This window comes from Momordica charantia (genome assembly GCF_013281855.1).
Source record: "Momordica charantia cultivar OHB3-1 chromosome 9 unlocalized genomic scaffold, Mcharantia_2.0 BLBB01000009.1, whole genome shotgun sequence".
Lineage (NCBI taxonomy): Eukaryota > Viridiplantae > Streptophyta > Magnoliopsida > Cucurbitales > Cucurbitaceae > Momordica > Momordica charantia.
In genome coordinates, this window is record NW_028275167.1 from 21,416,369 (window position 1) to 21,431,050 (window position 14,682).

Genomic DNA, 14,682 nt, shown 5'->3' on the forward strand with positions numbered 1-14,682 from the left:
GGTGGAAAGGTTTATTTTATTTCGAGTAAAATTTAAATTAAGCTGCATATGTTAGAGTTTTTTATATTTAATCATTAAAACAAAAGAAATATTAAATTTTGTGGGTTAGCTAGAAATAGTCTGTAATGTGAATTTGTGAGGGATATTTTGATTTGAAATGTTAGGTCTTAGATTTTCAACTTTTTAATTGGAAGAACCTATTCGCAATATAACATTTTAAAAGGGAAAAGATCTTCTTTTACAATAATCATTGTCTTCAAGTCATTACCAAATCAAGCACTCGTGTCCCAAAACCTAAAGTAGAACATGAAAGAACAGGTCAAGTGAATATGTATATATAGTTAAATATATGTTTTAGTCCGGAATGTTTGAGCGCTTTTTCAATTTAGTCTCTCACTCTTGATGAATGTTGTTTTGGGACGAAAATCACATCGCCGCGTAGAGGACAAAGAAAGATCCATCTGGACACCTCCAAAAAATCAAGCCACCTTAGACGGTTTGGAGGTGACATCCTTGGTGATCATAAATTCGTTATTGGAACCATCCTACGATGCGATCAGTATTTGGGTCAGATCCATAGTTCAGACATGACGGATCTATCCTCCAACACCCGTAACGGTTCGTCGGATTCCTAACCTATAAAGAAAGGGCACCACTTCTACGGACAAGTATCGTATTCTATGTGGAACTTATTATTGAGTTCGAGCTGATACAGACTTAAGTGTCGGAGTGTTTGCCTATCTTGTGCAAGTCATTCCTTGACGAAGCGGGTCAATCATTCCACGTGTTCGACCTTGACCAAGTTTGACCTTATTATGTTTGAAGCATAAACATTTGGCATCGTTTTTGGGAAAGGACATTCAAAGTCATTCCTACTACTGAAAGCTGAAATGACACCACCAGCAGTGTCTATTGGCTCGAGCCATCTGAGTTGTTGCATCGACAATGGTGACCCAAATCTCCAGCGTGAGGTGAACTCCAAAAGTATCCAGGATCGTGTATAAGGTGATCATGCAGGCAATCAGCTCCATAGATAAACTCGCACCGCTCACCCACCACTCCCTCCTGTTCCTCCTTATCAAGGCAAAATTGCTCAGCGAGCATGAGGTTGGGCTGTAAAGAAGACAGCACGGAAGCCCGATCGTCAAAGGATCCTCGCTGCCATGCAGCTCGAACGGGAGGACATGTGTAACCATGTACGAACCATGGAGGAGTCATATAATAACCTGTTGCACGCAACTAGAGCGGGTTCCCATTCTCGGAAGTGCGCATCGAGCACCTGCAACATCCGAAAATTGTTTTTAATGAAAAGCAAGTTTTGATGAGTTTTGATCATTTCTTCTGCAACGATGAAGTAAATCTCAGATATATCAACATTCATATTAGGTAGATCAAGTATATCGTTGGTATATCAGTACTCATTACCAGGTATATCAAAGATACATCAAATCAAGTATATTAGTGGTATATCATTTGTTTGAACTCCATGATCATTAAGGTTATGTTGCGCTTTTGCTTTCTTATGCGTGGATTGGACCCATAAATTTTACTGTTTTAAAAAAATTGAAAATTGGTTGCTATTAATTTTTTTTTCCTACTTGTGCTAGTGTTTCTTTAATAATTATAGGAGACAGTTTTTTTTTTTAATTTTATTTTTCGTATAAACTAAAGATTAGTTGATAGTTGATATTACGAATGCAATATATTTTATTCCTAATATAATTTTCTTAGGAAAATGAAAATGAAACTACATCTAATTTCCAAAAGATAATAAAAAATAGCCACTAATGAGTCACATCCACATAAGCATTTTATATGTTTAGCATTTTATATATTTAACCCAAACATAATGATTAAGCATCATCACTCCTTACATGAGAATAACTCTTATTTATTTTTCACAAATACAAGATTAAGTAGACAAAGATACATAATCAATACATAAAAACGACTTACTTAGAAAACACAACTCTCACATAACATAATAAGCTACCAAATGACATAGTGATGAAGCTCATATTTAGACATAAAAAGGTGTTCATTTAAGGTGAGATTCGATGTCTTTGGTGATCCCGTTCATGAGGTCAATGTACTTGTAAGGATAGGGAGAACCATCATCAAGTTTCTCATATTCGATGGTCATAAGTGCCAAGCAATGTCTGGGACCCTTTGGCACAACTTGATACGATGGCTTGAAGGTTTTGTAATGCTTGAACACATCTCCTTCCAATCCGACCAGGACTACTGTCAATTTATCGTCATGAAATTCCACTCGCTCTTTGAAAACTCCAACCTCTCCATCTTAACAAATCACACACAGAAATAAAAAGAATGATTGTCTAAGATCAAGGTCGTCATTCACATGAAACAAATGAAAACGAAAAACACATACCAGCTGTGGTGTAATTCCAGATCTTGATAGAGCCGTGGTCGTGGCTGTCCCAGTCTCCTTCATGAACATCCACTTGTTGAATGAATTTTGGAGAAATATTTGGAACATGAAAACATTGATCTTTAAAGACCTTGTAATATTTCTCTGCAGGAGCATTTATCTCCAATTCACTCACTATTTTCCCAGCAAGAGACATGGTTTCAAAACTCCTTTTGATTGCTTTACAAAATACACTCACTCACAATAATGCACCATATGCCTTCCCCTTTTTATATAGTGATGAATTATATTATCAAATTTGATGAATTATATTATATTATTAAATTATTTATTATTATTATGGTGGTAGAGGCCAGAAAGGTAAGCACTGGGTATGTTCATGTCAATCATTTCTTGTAGGAAAATGAATGTCCCCACATTTTTTGATTAGGCTAATATTAAGTGGATGAAAATATTATTTGAATCTAGTTATTTAGGCCTCCTTGGATAATGTTACCGTTTTTTTTAATGAGTTGTTTCTAATTTTTTTAAAAAAGACTAAACATTCTAGAACTAACTATCTTTATTATTTCTCATTTTTTGGGAATATTCTCAGAATTGTATAGAAATTTTAAAAACAGCCAAAAACAAGTTTTTTATTTTTTGCTCCCATTTCAAATTTGTTACAAAACATATAATTAAAAAGATTGTTTTATCATATATGAATTTATAGACGTTGGGTCACGCAATTCATTTTTGTTTATTAAAAATTAAGAAATAGAAACAACAAAACATTAACATTACCAAATAGCCCATTTTTTTGGTTATTAGTTTAGTTGATAAGATACCAATTCTTTTTTTTGAGGTGGAAAAAGTTTAAGAAAAAAGGGTAAGTTTGTTCTTGTTCAAATATTGTTTTTTAATTAAATTTTTTATCCTTCTAAAAAGTAGGTAATCCATGGGAGACCACCTCATGATTTTAAATATCTATGTTGATGGAAATTGTCTCAATTTTTATAGATATATTGATAAAATGTCAAGTTCAAACCATATCTCAAAAAAATATAAAATAGAAAAACATAAAAATTGTTTGAATTTACACATAATTCTTTCACCATTTTAGAACAAGTCATAAAATTCTTATAATAAATCATAAAATTCTTATAATTATTATTATGTTGACACTAATAATATTTTGTTCATACTTACTTTTATATTTTGTCGACTTTTAATCATAGAATAAAATATCTGATTCAAAATCTCCTATATCGATATCCAGTGCATGGTCATATGAAAATGATGCATCAATGGAAGTTTAATACCTTCAATCATACCAAGTATGATTAATAAAAAAAAAATAGTTAATCAAGCTTGTTTTCAAAGATATTTGTTCTAAACTCAAATAATTTTAGGAGACCATTAAAATCACTCCAATCACGGGTGTAAATGTAATTATGCAGAGGCAGGGCATTATATTTTATATTTTTTATATTTTATATAGATATCGTGACCTCTCAAAACTTTTAAAATATTGATTGCGTGTCGTATTCTATTCTGAATTTATGACCATATTTTTTTTATAGGCCCTCTCCTCTTTTCTTTTTTTAACTCAGATGGTTATTTATTATTTTTATTAAAAATTGATAACTTTTTTTTATATAGTTTTATCCTTTAAAACTATTTTGAATCAATTTAGTAGTTAATAAGTTTATATACATAATAGAAGTCAAGTGACCTTATTATTTTATCTTTATTTGTTTCAGAAAAGCTAATGGAGTAGGTAAATATGTAAAGCTTGGTAAAGTTTGGAAAATTTTGGTTACGCTTGTTTTCTTAAAATTCTGGTAAAGTTAAGAATATATTATTTTAAAAAAACAATCACTATAGCATTTTTTTAATAAATTATAAATCATTAACATAATAATGATAACTGGTATAAATTGATGTGATTCTCATTAATTAACATAAATTGACAATTCATTTGGATATTTAATTAACTACAAGAACAATGATTACTGATTAATTTTATTAACTGTAATTTCTTTTATTAATTTTATTAACTGTATTCTTCTTGGAATATTTTATTTAACTTTTGCTATATATGTATGTGCTCCTAATTAACTTTTTTTCTTTTTGATATGTTTGGGTAAGCTTGTACGAACTTCGACCAATTTTATCTATAACCACATGATCCTACAACATTTTATGGTGAGAAACACATGAGAATTAATTTTTAAAGTAGGTGACAATAATATGAGATTTGAACCCACTCGATTTACTTAATCCCTTTATACCAATGAGCTACCCATGATAGTTACATTGATTTGACGTGTTTAGCCTCCTAATTAACTTTTTTTAAAGTTTATATAACTTTCATGGGTGCCTACACTTATTTTATTAGGAATAAAACGACGTGTCAGATAAATTGATAATTATATTGGTTGATTTCGAAAATATATTACTTTAATAATATATTTTTGGGTGATTAAGACTTTCTCTTCTCCCTTGTTCTCTTCCTTTCTCCTTCTTCTCTCTTCCCCTTCTTCCGCTAACCACATCGTCCCCATTGTCTATTCGCTGTCGTTTGTCGTCTTGTCTTGTCACCCACTGTCTTAACTGCCTCCATCTTTTCGAACCAGCCGCCCCTCTCACATATTTTGAAGAGAAACGAGACAGCTTTCGTTCCTCTTCCACTAAGAACTCTTTCACTTCCTTCAAGTAGGAGAGAAAGTTTCTCTTCTAGATCTCTAAGAGGAATGTTCCTCTTAAGAGAACGGCGGTCAATTTTTAATCGGGCGGTGGCGCGGTAAAGACGATGGGTGATGCCAACGAAAAGGTGACAGCGACGGTGAGGTTAGTCGAAAAGGGGAAAGGAAGAAGAAGAGGAGAAGGGGACAGGAAGAGAAGAAAGGGAATAATGAGAAAGTTTTGATCACCCACAAATATTTTCCAAATGAGCAAAACAACCATCAATTTAACTACCACTTCATTTTAATATTAATCAACCAACGATAAAAACAGATGAGAGACCATTTTGAAATATTTCTCGAATCTCAAAGAACTAAAACATAGTAGGACATAGCGCTGAACGTTTAAATGAGGAGCATAATTTTCAAAATATTTACAAATATGAATCTTCACAAAAGTAATTGCATACCTAGCACATTTTCTTGAAAAAGAATTACAAGGGCAAATTACATGCATGTTGATCCCTAAAGTTTTTACTTGAACTTAATTGAACTTTTTTTTTTTTGTTCGGAAAGTTTCAAAAGAGCAACACATTATTCACGTTAGAGTTTAGTTTCTATTTAGTCGTTATTACTTGAGTTAATCATGAGCGTTGATACCTAACAACAAGATAATAGGACACATAATTTATCGATTAGACTTTAAAGGTGTTGTCATAGATTATTTTAAAAAAAGTTGGCAAAATTTATTATTTTTTATTCTTTTCTCACTTATGATACGGTTTTCTCTCCTTCCTCCTCCTTTCTCCCTCTTCCCCACGACTCATAGCCACACAAACCAGCAGACGCCTTCTTCATCCCAATGAACTTTTTCTTTCGATGTTAAGGCTTTAATATTGCTTTGTTTCTCAAGGATATTGTCCGCTTCATGAACACCAACCCAATCTCCACGAAAAGAAGTAAAAAAAGAATCATAATAAATGAAAATAAGAGGCAACTTTCACTGGAGAGATTATTGACCGCATCTCTGGATCATATTCAAGATCTAGAACGAATGAGCCAGATCTGAAACGATTTTAGATTTAGGCAAACACCTTTGTGTTCTAAAGAATAAAACTTGTATCTGAATTGATCAATAGAAGCTTCCTCTTGACTACTCTTATATTTTTTACGACTAGGGGAGCAAAATATATAAAAGAAAATAGAGAGAAGACCGTTAAAGATCCCATATTGAAAAGGTAACTGACTTAATAAGAGTTTATAATATAAGTGGACTACTCCTCTCATTATCAATTGATTTTGAACCCCATAAATATTGATATGGTATCATTAACTCAAAAGTTCAAACAAGCATTCGGTCCAAAAATGAGATCCAACCAAGATTAGAAGGGACATGTTGCTGCCTTTAGCACCACAACATTGTTGCATCGTAGTGTTGCATCATAGTGCTACAATGCTGTCACAATTTTCAAGAAAATAAAAAAAGTACGTTGTCGGGTTTTCGAGCGGTTTCTATTCATCAAAGGTCTTTTGAATTTTGAAAAATATTATCCTATTTGTATTTAATTTTGTGTCTATTATAAATAGGATAGACGAACTCTTTTGAGAGATAAACATAAATAAATAGTGGTAAGAATTTCTTCAAGAAGAGAGAGTTTGAAGCTAAATACTTATGTATCTCTTAGAAAGTTTAAAAGATTTCGTTTATGCAAGAATTGCACAATGTCAATCTATCTCGAACCCGGTCCTTGCTCCGACCTGAAATGCTAAGGGAAGACCTGCACAAGAGGGCAAAATCTCCGACGCTCAAGTCAGTAAGCAGCTCGGACTCAATATTAGGTTCAAGGAGAAATTCGATACCTGATGGTGAAATGAAACCCTCTATTTATAGGTTTAGGTTTCGACAGGGGTCGCGACAGGTCGATACCTTGGTCAAACTTGAGGTCGGATGTATCGAGTTCGAGCAGATCGAACTCGGATATACTCCTGGAAATAACAGGTTGGTTCCTTAACAGGAAATGACAATATTCTCATCTCGGAAGGTTCCGAGATGGAGCTCCATAAGTTTGTTCCTTCAAATCCTCCATCGACGGCGAATCTTCGCCCTCCACGTGACAATAGGATTTTTCATCCCCAAACATGAGCCCCCTCTCTACTAGGTTCGATCTCGATCTAGCAGAGAAGTTATGTTTGTGAAAAAAGACCAATCCATGTGGTGACTTCCGATGCCGCCATAATAATTATTAATGTTGGAAACCTTGAAAACGAAACTGTCATCCGGCGCGCATTCAAGTACCTCTGGCGTTTGGACTTCTTCCGATCTGGATCGTTCAATTTTGGACACGTGTGTGGTGGAGATTAAATCTCGGGTTACTATAAATACCCATAAATCTTGATCTCCACTTTTTACGCTTTCTGAAATCTTGGAGTCCGACCTCATCAGATCGGAATCTTTAGGTCAGTCTCGTTCCTTCACTTTTGTTAAGTTTTCTCTCTTTTTTATTTTCGAAGTCAGGTCGACTTCTTCTAGTTTCTCAAGCTTAAGTAATAGTAGTTCGTCTAGTGGGTCAGCTAGGAATCGGGACCCTTCGCCTAAGAGGGTCATTCCGTAGACGAGTTTGCAAGTAGGTTAGACTCCGAACTAGAAGAGGAGATAGATAACTTTAGGTTCTCGGAAGACGTCGAGGATGACAGTGATACCTCAACCTCGGGGCAAGGTTTAGAATTCCCTTCCCAGATGCCTGAGAACTACCTCGGCTCCCTTCGTAGGAAATATGGCATACCAGATGATATCCTCCTTAAGCTTCCTAAGGAAGGAGAACGAGCTGTAATCCACCTGAGGGGTGCGTGACCCTCTACTTAAAAATGTTTGAGTATGGTTTTCGTCTTCCTGTTCACCCTTTAGTGCAGGAGTTCTTAGTCCAAACTGGGTTAGCTTCTGCTCAAGTGGCCCCCAACAGATGGGGAGTTATCTTTAGTTTAGTCGTTCTATTTTGGCTAAGGTGTAGGGAGGTAGACGATTTGGACCTCCTCGAAATCGATCAACTCTTAGCCTGTTTTGAGGTTAAGCGTATATCTAAGAAGCCAGGGAGGTATTGTTTGTGTGCTAGGAAGGGCGCGGGAGGCATTCTGAAGGGTCAGACCTCCATAAAGAAATGGGTTGGGAAGTGGTTCTTCGCCTCCAGTGCATGGCTGGCCAAGAACGAGTCCAACCTACCTTTCTTCAACGTCCCGTATAGGTTTAGGAACTTAGGTAAGGAGTGAAGTCTTCACTTGCTTTCAATTATTGCTTTTCATAATTTAACTCGTAACTATACCAATTTCAGTCGCTATAAGGTTGAACCCTCAACTCTCCGAGCCGACCTTCAACGCTCTGAAATTTTTCAAAGACAGATTCAAAAGTTTTAAATAGATCAGCATGCTTATCACAGACAAGCTTCTTCTCAACTCCGGACTACTTGATTACAATCCTCTCCTAGCCCCACCCGAAGCTTAGAGACCGAACTCGGAACTAGGTTGGTGTACTTTTGGTTTGGTTTTGTACTTTGTCATACCTTTGCTTTTCTTCGATACTTATCTCTCGTATGTTTTCTTTGAAACCATTGTTTGTGGCTTTTCCCAGGATGTTCGGCGCAAGCGCCCACGCGCTGGGCAGGCTTCCAAGAGTAAGGAGGCACCTACCTCTGTTGTGGGTGACCTTCCCACCGAGGTCGACGTGGTTGAGGTCGAACACGAAGTAGCTTCGACGCAGGAGGCGACTGCGGTTGGAGCCCCTCAGGATCAAGAGATCCTTGAGGTTTCTCCCCTTAGGGAGATTTAGAGGAAGGCTTCCTCCAAGAAGGAAGAAGAAGCGCAAGGCTCACCACTCCTAGGACGAGGTGGGTAAGTCCCTTCAGAGACTGGGTAGACGACCCTGAAGCCAGGATGGACGGCACCTCGAATATCGACATGAGTTTCAAGGTGGAACCTTCGAGTGTCGGGGTGAGGGAGAACACAATGCGGATATCGAGCGCCTGCCTCGACCGCTACTGGAGGAGAGCGTCCAAGTTTGTCAGTGCCCTAGGGTTAGCTATTCAACGAATGTTGGATTACTCGGCCAAGGTAAGATCTGATGTTACTTTATCTTTGCATAACCTTCTCAGGGCTAACCATTGCTTGTTTTTTGGTGTCTTTTTTTTTTCAGACTCACGCTGCCATTTGTCAGGTCGCTCTTATGATGAAGGCCGAGCTGGAGGGGCACAACCTTCTCACTGTGAAGGAGCGGGAGGCTTCCTCGGCTGCTGTTGTCCTGGAGAGAGAGCTCAAAGAGGCTCGTGCGGAGGCTCAGGCATGGAAATCCTCCTCTGAGGCTGACAAGGCCAAACTCAAAAGTGCTCAAATGGAGGTTGCTCGGCACCTGGAGAACCTGAAGGGCGCGCACGCTGTGGCTAAGTGCCTTGAGAAGGAGAAGTTTGCGCTGATGAAGCAGAACGACGACCTCGAACGCCTCCGAGACGACCTGGAGGGCAAGATAAAGGCTCGTGACGTCGAGGTGGCAGAATTGAGGGCTAAGCTCGAGCTCGAAGAGTCCAAGCTCAGCAATGGGGTCATTCTGGAGGAGGCATTTCGCAAGCATCCTGACTTCGACGGTTTTGCCAAGGACTTCAGCGACGCGGGCTTTAGGTTCCTGATGAAGGGAATCCAGGAAATGGCTCCCGAGCTCTATCTCGCACCCATCAAGCTAAGGTATGCGGAGAAGTGGGCTTCGGGCCCCAATGGGACCCCTGGCCCCCAAGACTTCATGGAGAATGCTTAAAAGAGTTCAAGTCCGACGCCTACCTCAACTGGGGCGATGATGCGGACCTGTCTTCCCAAGAAGTTGACTGGGCTCTCCTTCCAACTGCTGGTGCGAACTCCTCCCAAGAGGCTGGGATGATAGATTCTCAGGAGGTCGACATCCTTGGGTTCCAGGACGAGCTCGGGTAACACCTCGGAAGCAGCAGAGGCTTCTCCACCTTCTCCCAACTTTATTGCTTTTGTCTTTGTCCTTTCAAACTCTTGTACTTGGTCGCGAGGTCTATACACCTCCGCAAAAACTTCGTTTTTTCTAATTGAATAAATAAAACACTTTTTTTAAGTAAAACAAAAAACGTATTAATAGCTTATATATGTAAAACAATATAATGATGAACTCTAATTATAACTATCAACACCTACACATTGATTAACTATATAATAACTATTGTAGATACATATTTATTAGTTTTAATAACTGTCAAATCGAACATAGCTCAAGTGGTTCAGACACCTATCTCTGACCAAAAGATCATGAGTTCGAATTCACACCCCCACATGTTGTACTAAAAAAAACTAGTACACCAATTAATTGATACTAAAATACCTCAAACTAAGATGATTAAATATAACACTTGATTTATCAAGTGGTTCAGGCACCTATTGTACTAGTTAGAAGAAATTTCACTCCATAGCATAAATTTAGCTTGCTGTTCATTTTAGTTTGACTTTGATTAGAATTATGTTATTTTTGTAAAATTTGAATTTATATTTAAAAGTACCTATTTTATTTTATGGCCTCAATAATTTATTTGATCCAATCTTAGCTCAAATCAGCATGTTCATTAATTAATCTATCTTATTACACAATATTTCAAGTTATATATCTAAAACAATAATTTATGTCAATGCATGATTGCTTTATTTTATAATTCATTTTCTTTCTGCTGGTTGACAATTGATTCATTCCCACTCTTTATTGCATCCATGAGTTGTAAATATAAAAATAAACCCATGGAATTAAATATTATCACAATGAGATCAATGGGATCTGCAATATCAAAAATTACTTTTTTTTTTCAAGCTTCATTATTGTTTGAAACATAATTTTATTTTATAGCCACTTTGTGATAGAGTGGGTCTCCTTCCAAAATAAATTTAAGTGAATAAAGTATTGAATTATTAAAAATATTGTTCAGGTGAATGGAAAATTGTAAAATAAAGAGAAAAATATATACATATCCTACACCTATGCATAAATGTATTTGCAGTGACTTAAATAATAATAAAACTATTTATCAGCCAACTTTTGAGATTGTTAAGGTATCTATCTCCGATTAAAAAGTTACTCACCTCACACATGTTGTACTGGAAAAAAAACTTATCCATATAATAATAATAATAATAATAATAATAAACCTAGAGGTACATTTTCAATCCTTTGCTAAATTTCTTTGCACCCCTTCCCTAACTTCCCCACTCTCTTCTTCTTTTATATATATATATATATATATAATATCTTTTTCTTTTTTTCCTTTTCTTTTGTTGTCTGCTTTTCTTTTTATCCCATTTGTTACATTTTCTAATGTGAGTAAGATTATCTAAGATCTAAATCTAAAAGCTATAGTAAATCAATGAAAATAAAAGTAATCTTATCATTACACAAAAAATGTAAAAACTACAAGGCAATAATATTGAAGTAAATCAAAACATTCAAGTAATCAAAATATTATAAATAAATAAATAACTTAAATCAATCCTTAGAGCTAGTTTGGTGTTGTTTTTTATTTTCTGTTTTTTAATAAATAGAAAGATAACTACGTTTTGGTAATTGTTTCTTGTTTCTTGTTTTTTTATTTTTATTTTTTAAGAAACAGTTTCATATTTGTAACCGTTTATTTTTTTTTTTGGTTCTCTAAAATTTTAAATAATAAAAGGTAAATCTTTATATAAAAATTAATTCTTAAAACTAAAATTTCAAAACTTTTATTTATATTTCTTTTTAATATTTATTATGCATTTTATAACTGAAGGATGATAAAATAATATTTTTTATTTATGTTTAAGAAAAAAACATGAAACTTTACTTTGTTGTTTTTAAAAATTGCTTCACAATTTTGGAAACGTTTCTTGAATTAGAAACAAGAAAAATGAATGTTGACCCAAGCACATATCTTTCTCAAAAATTGAAAACAAGAAATAAGAAATAAGAAATGAAAATGTTACTAATGAGAATGTTATGAAATCTACGAAATCCGATGATGAGATGGATTATACAGCCAATGTATGAAGACATTGTGATAATTGCGTAAAATACTTTAGGGATGAAAATAGTTGCCAATATGACAAAATGTACGAAGTTTTACGAATTTTTAATTTCATAAAATTGCACTTAACTAGGGCTTTACCTCAAATTTGAAAAAGTTTTTGCAACTTTTTCCCTTAAACTTGAAATTAAGATTGCTTTTTTAGGCTTCCGATAGGTTTTCATTTGAAACATATTGTTAAAAAAGTATTATGGGTGCCTTCAAGTAATTATAAAAACATGAGATAGAATTGATAGGATTTCAAAGAAAAAAATAATAAATAACTCTGATGTATTTATGTTGTTTTTTTAATAAAATTCATTTATGTGCGACTTGATTTTAATTTAAATTATTGATTTTTTTAAAGATTTTTATGTTGTTTTTTAATAAAATTCGCGGTTGAATTAGGAAGTAAAATTTACAACATTTATCTAAGTCTAGAGTCTCATTTAATAAAATTTAATGTTCATAGTAAATTGATACACCTAATTAAATTTAGTGTTAAACTTTTATTTTTTTCCCTATATTTTATTTGTAATTATTATCAGGAAAGAAGAAAAAAACAGGGAAAGATGACTTGGTAAGAAATTACATCAAACTTCTGCAAAGGAAGACAAAAGGATCCATAAACTATGGAATATGGATCATATCCCAAGTACAACATATTATATATTTAAGCAAACATATAATAATCGAGCTTCATCACTTTTACATGAAGAGACCACTATTTATCTTTCACAAATTCCACAACCTTATTAGAGCAACACAATAATAAGTAACAAAGATACATAAATAAAGCCTCGAAAGATGACTCCAAATGCAAGACACAACTCTCACACCACATTATTCAGCCATTATTAGAAGGAAAGAGAGAGACGAAGCTCGAACCGAGACATAAAAGGTTATTATTTAAGGTGAGATTCAATGTCCTTGGTGATGTTATTCATGAGATCAAGGTACTTGTAAGGATAAGGGGAACCATCATCAATTTTCTCAAATTCCAAGGTCAGAACTGCCAAACTATGCTCGGGACCCTTCGGTACAACTTGATATGTTCCCTTGAAAGATTTGTAATGGTTGAACACATCTCCTTCCAGTCCAATCAGAGTCACCGCATATTTATCGTCATCAAATTCCACTCGCTCTTTGAAAACCTCAGTCTTGCCGTCTTAACAAATCACAAAAAAAATAAAAAGAGATCAATTCCCATTTCGTAAAAGAAGAAAAAAACATGATATCGTGATTGATAGTCATCTATATACATACCGATTGTGTAATTCCAGATCTTGATGGAACCATGACCATGGTTGTCCCAATCACCTTCATGAACTTCAACTTGTTGGATGATATTTGGGGAAATATTGGGAACATGAAAAGCTTGATCTTTGAAGATTTTGTAGTATTTCTCAGCAGGAGCATTTATTTCTAATTCACTCACAAATTTCCCACAAAGAGACATGGTTTCTCAACAATTACTCTCTCAGATTTGCTTGACACAAGACACTTACAACAATGCCCAATGCCCTCCCCTTTTTATACACCTCTAATAATCAACTATTTTATTATTTTATTGGTATTTTTGTTATTTTATTGTTATTTTATTATTATTTTTTTAATAATTATCATGTTGGTAGGGACCAGCAAGTAGTGTCCAAGGGTTGATTTAATTTGGTTATCATACCAATCAAACCCTAGTTGCTCCCTTGAATACCATTTTTACTTTTATTTTTATTTTTCTCTCTGTTTTCTGATGGGTAGTTGTGTGAAAATTTAATGCTTTTGATAAAGTTTGTTTTTTTTAATGGAAAACAAAAATGATCTGTATTTGATGATAATTTTTTATTCATATAGATCTCTAACCGAGACTTTGATATCTAGGTTGAATTACTACTGTGACTGGTATAGAGTTTGAATTTGAGAGCTCACAGTAGGTAGTACTGTTAATAAGAATCTCACATTGAAAAGATAAGAAGACCTAACAAAAGTTAATAATAAACATGAGCTACTCTCTTGTCACCAATTTATTTTGAGATGAAACCCTATCAACATTGATAAATACTATAAAGTCCCGGGGGACAATTTTTTTATTCCTATATTTGTATAAAGAAAAAATAAAGTGTTTGATCATGCTTTTTATAGTATTTTTCCTTTTAACATTTAAAAAATTATTTGCTAGAGAGATCCATAAAAAAGTGATATAATGGGGAAAAGAAATTAGAGCAAGAAAGTTAGGGAGGGAGACATAGATTTTTGAAATAGAAAAGGAAGAAGAGAAATTAAATGTGAGTACGAGGGAGAGTTGTGGAGAGATGAGTTAAAGATTGAATGCGAAGAAGGAAAAGTTGTAAAATATAATAACTTTGTTTTACAAAAATTTGAGTTGGAGAGAGCTATCGAAAAAAATATATTAAAAGAGAAATTTTGAATACAAAGAAGAAAAAAGTTGGAAAACAAATTTCCATTCTTAGAAGAAATGTGATTTGGAGGGAGCTATCGAGGATATGCATTGAAAGAGAAACATTGAATGCGTAGAAGATAAAGCTGG

At 34.5% G+C, this 14,682-nt stretch overlaps 2 protein-coding genes across 2 annotated transcripts; both read right to left on the reverse strand.

Annotated features, from left to right (window-relative positions):
* Positions 1–1,803: 1,803 nt before the first annotated feature.
* Positions 1,804–2,648, reverse strand: LOC111022305 (MLP-like protein 329). Its single transcript, XM_022299472.2, has 2 exons — positions 2,393–2,648; positions 1,804–2,301 (listed from the first exon to the last, which is right to left on the reverse strand). Exons 1-2 carry the CDS (start codon positions 2,586–2,588, stop codon positions 2,039–2,041), a joined length of 459 nt encoding a protein of 152 aa, XP_022155164.1. The 5' UTR covers positions 2,589–2,648; the 3' UTR covers positions 1,804–2,038.
* A 10,111-nt stretch (positions 2,649–12,759) lies between these two features.
* LOC111022307 (MLP-like protein 328) lies at positions 12,760–13,652 on the reverse strand. Its single transcript, XM_022299473.2, has 2 exons — positions 13,404–13,652; positions 12,760–13,305 (listed from the first exon to the last, which is right to left on the reverse strand). The coding sequence occupies exons 1-2, from the start codon at positions 13,594–13,596 to the stop codon at positions 13,043–13,045; spliced, it is 456 nt and encodes a 151-aa protein (XP_022155165.1). The 5' UTR covers positions 13,597–13,652; the 3' UTR covers positions 12,760–13,042.
* Between the last annotated feature and the right edge of the window lie 1,030 nt (positions 13,653–14,682).

Bases quoted from the DNA above. Each gene is read 5' to 3' on its own strand.
- LOC111022305 (XM_022299472.2), bottom strand. From the start codon at position 2,588: ATGTCTCTTGCTGGGAAAATAGTGAGTGAATTGGAGATAAATGCTCCT. The intron at 2,302-2,392 runs GTATGTGTTTTT...TGATTTGTTAAG, and splicing joins CTGGAATTACACCACAGCTG to ATGGAGAGGTTGGAGTTTTC.
- LOC111022307 (XM_022299473.2), bottom strand. From the start codon at position 13,596: ATGTCTCTTTGTGGGAAATTTGTGAGTGAATTAGAAATAAATGCTCCT. The intron at 13,306-13,403 runs GTATGTATATAG...TGATTTGTTAAG, and splicing joins GATCTGGAATTACACAATCG to ACGGCAAGACTGAGGTTTTC.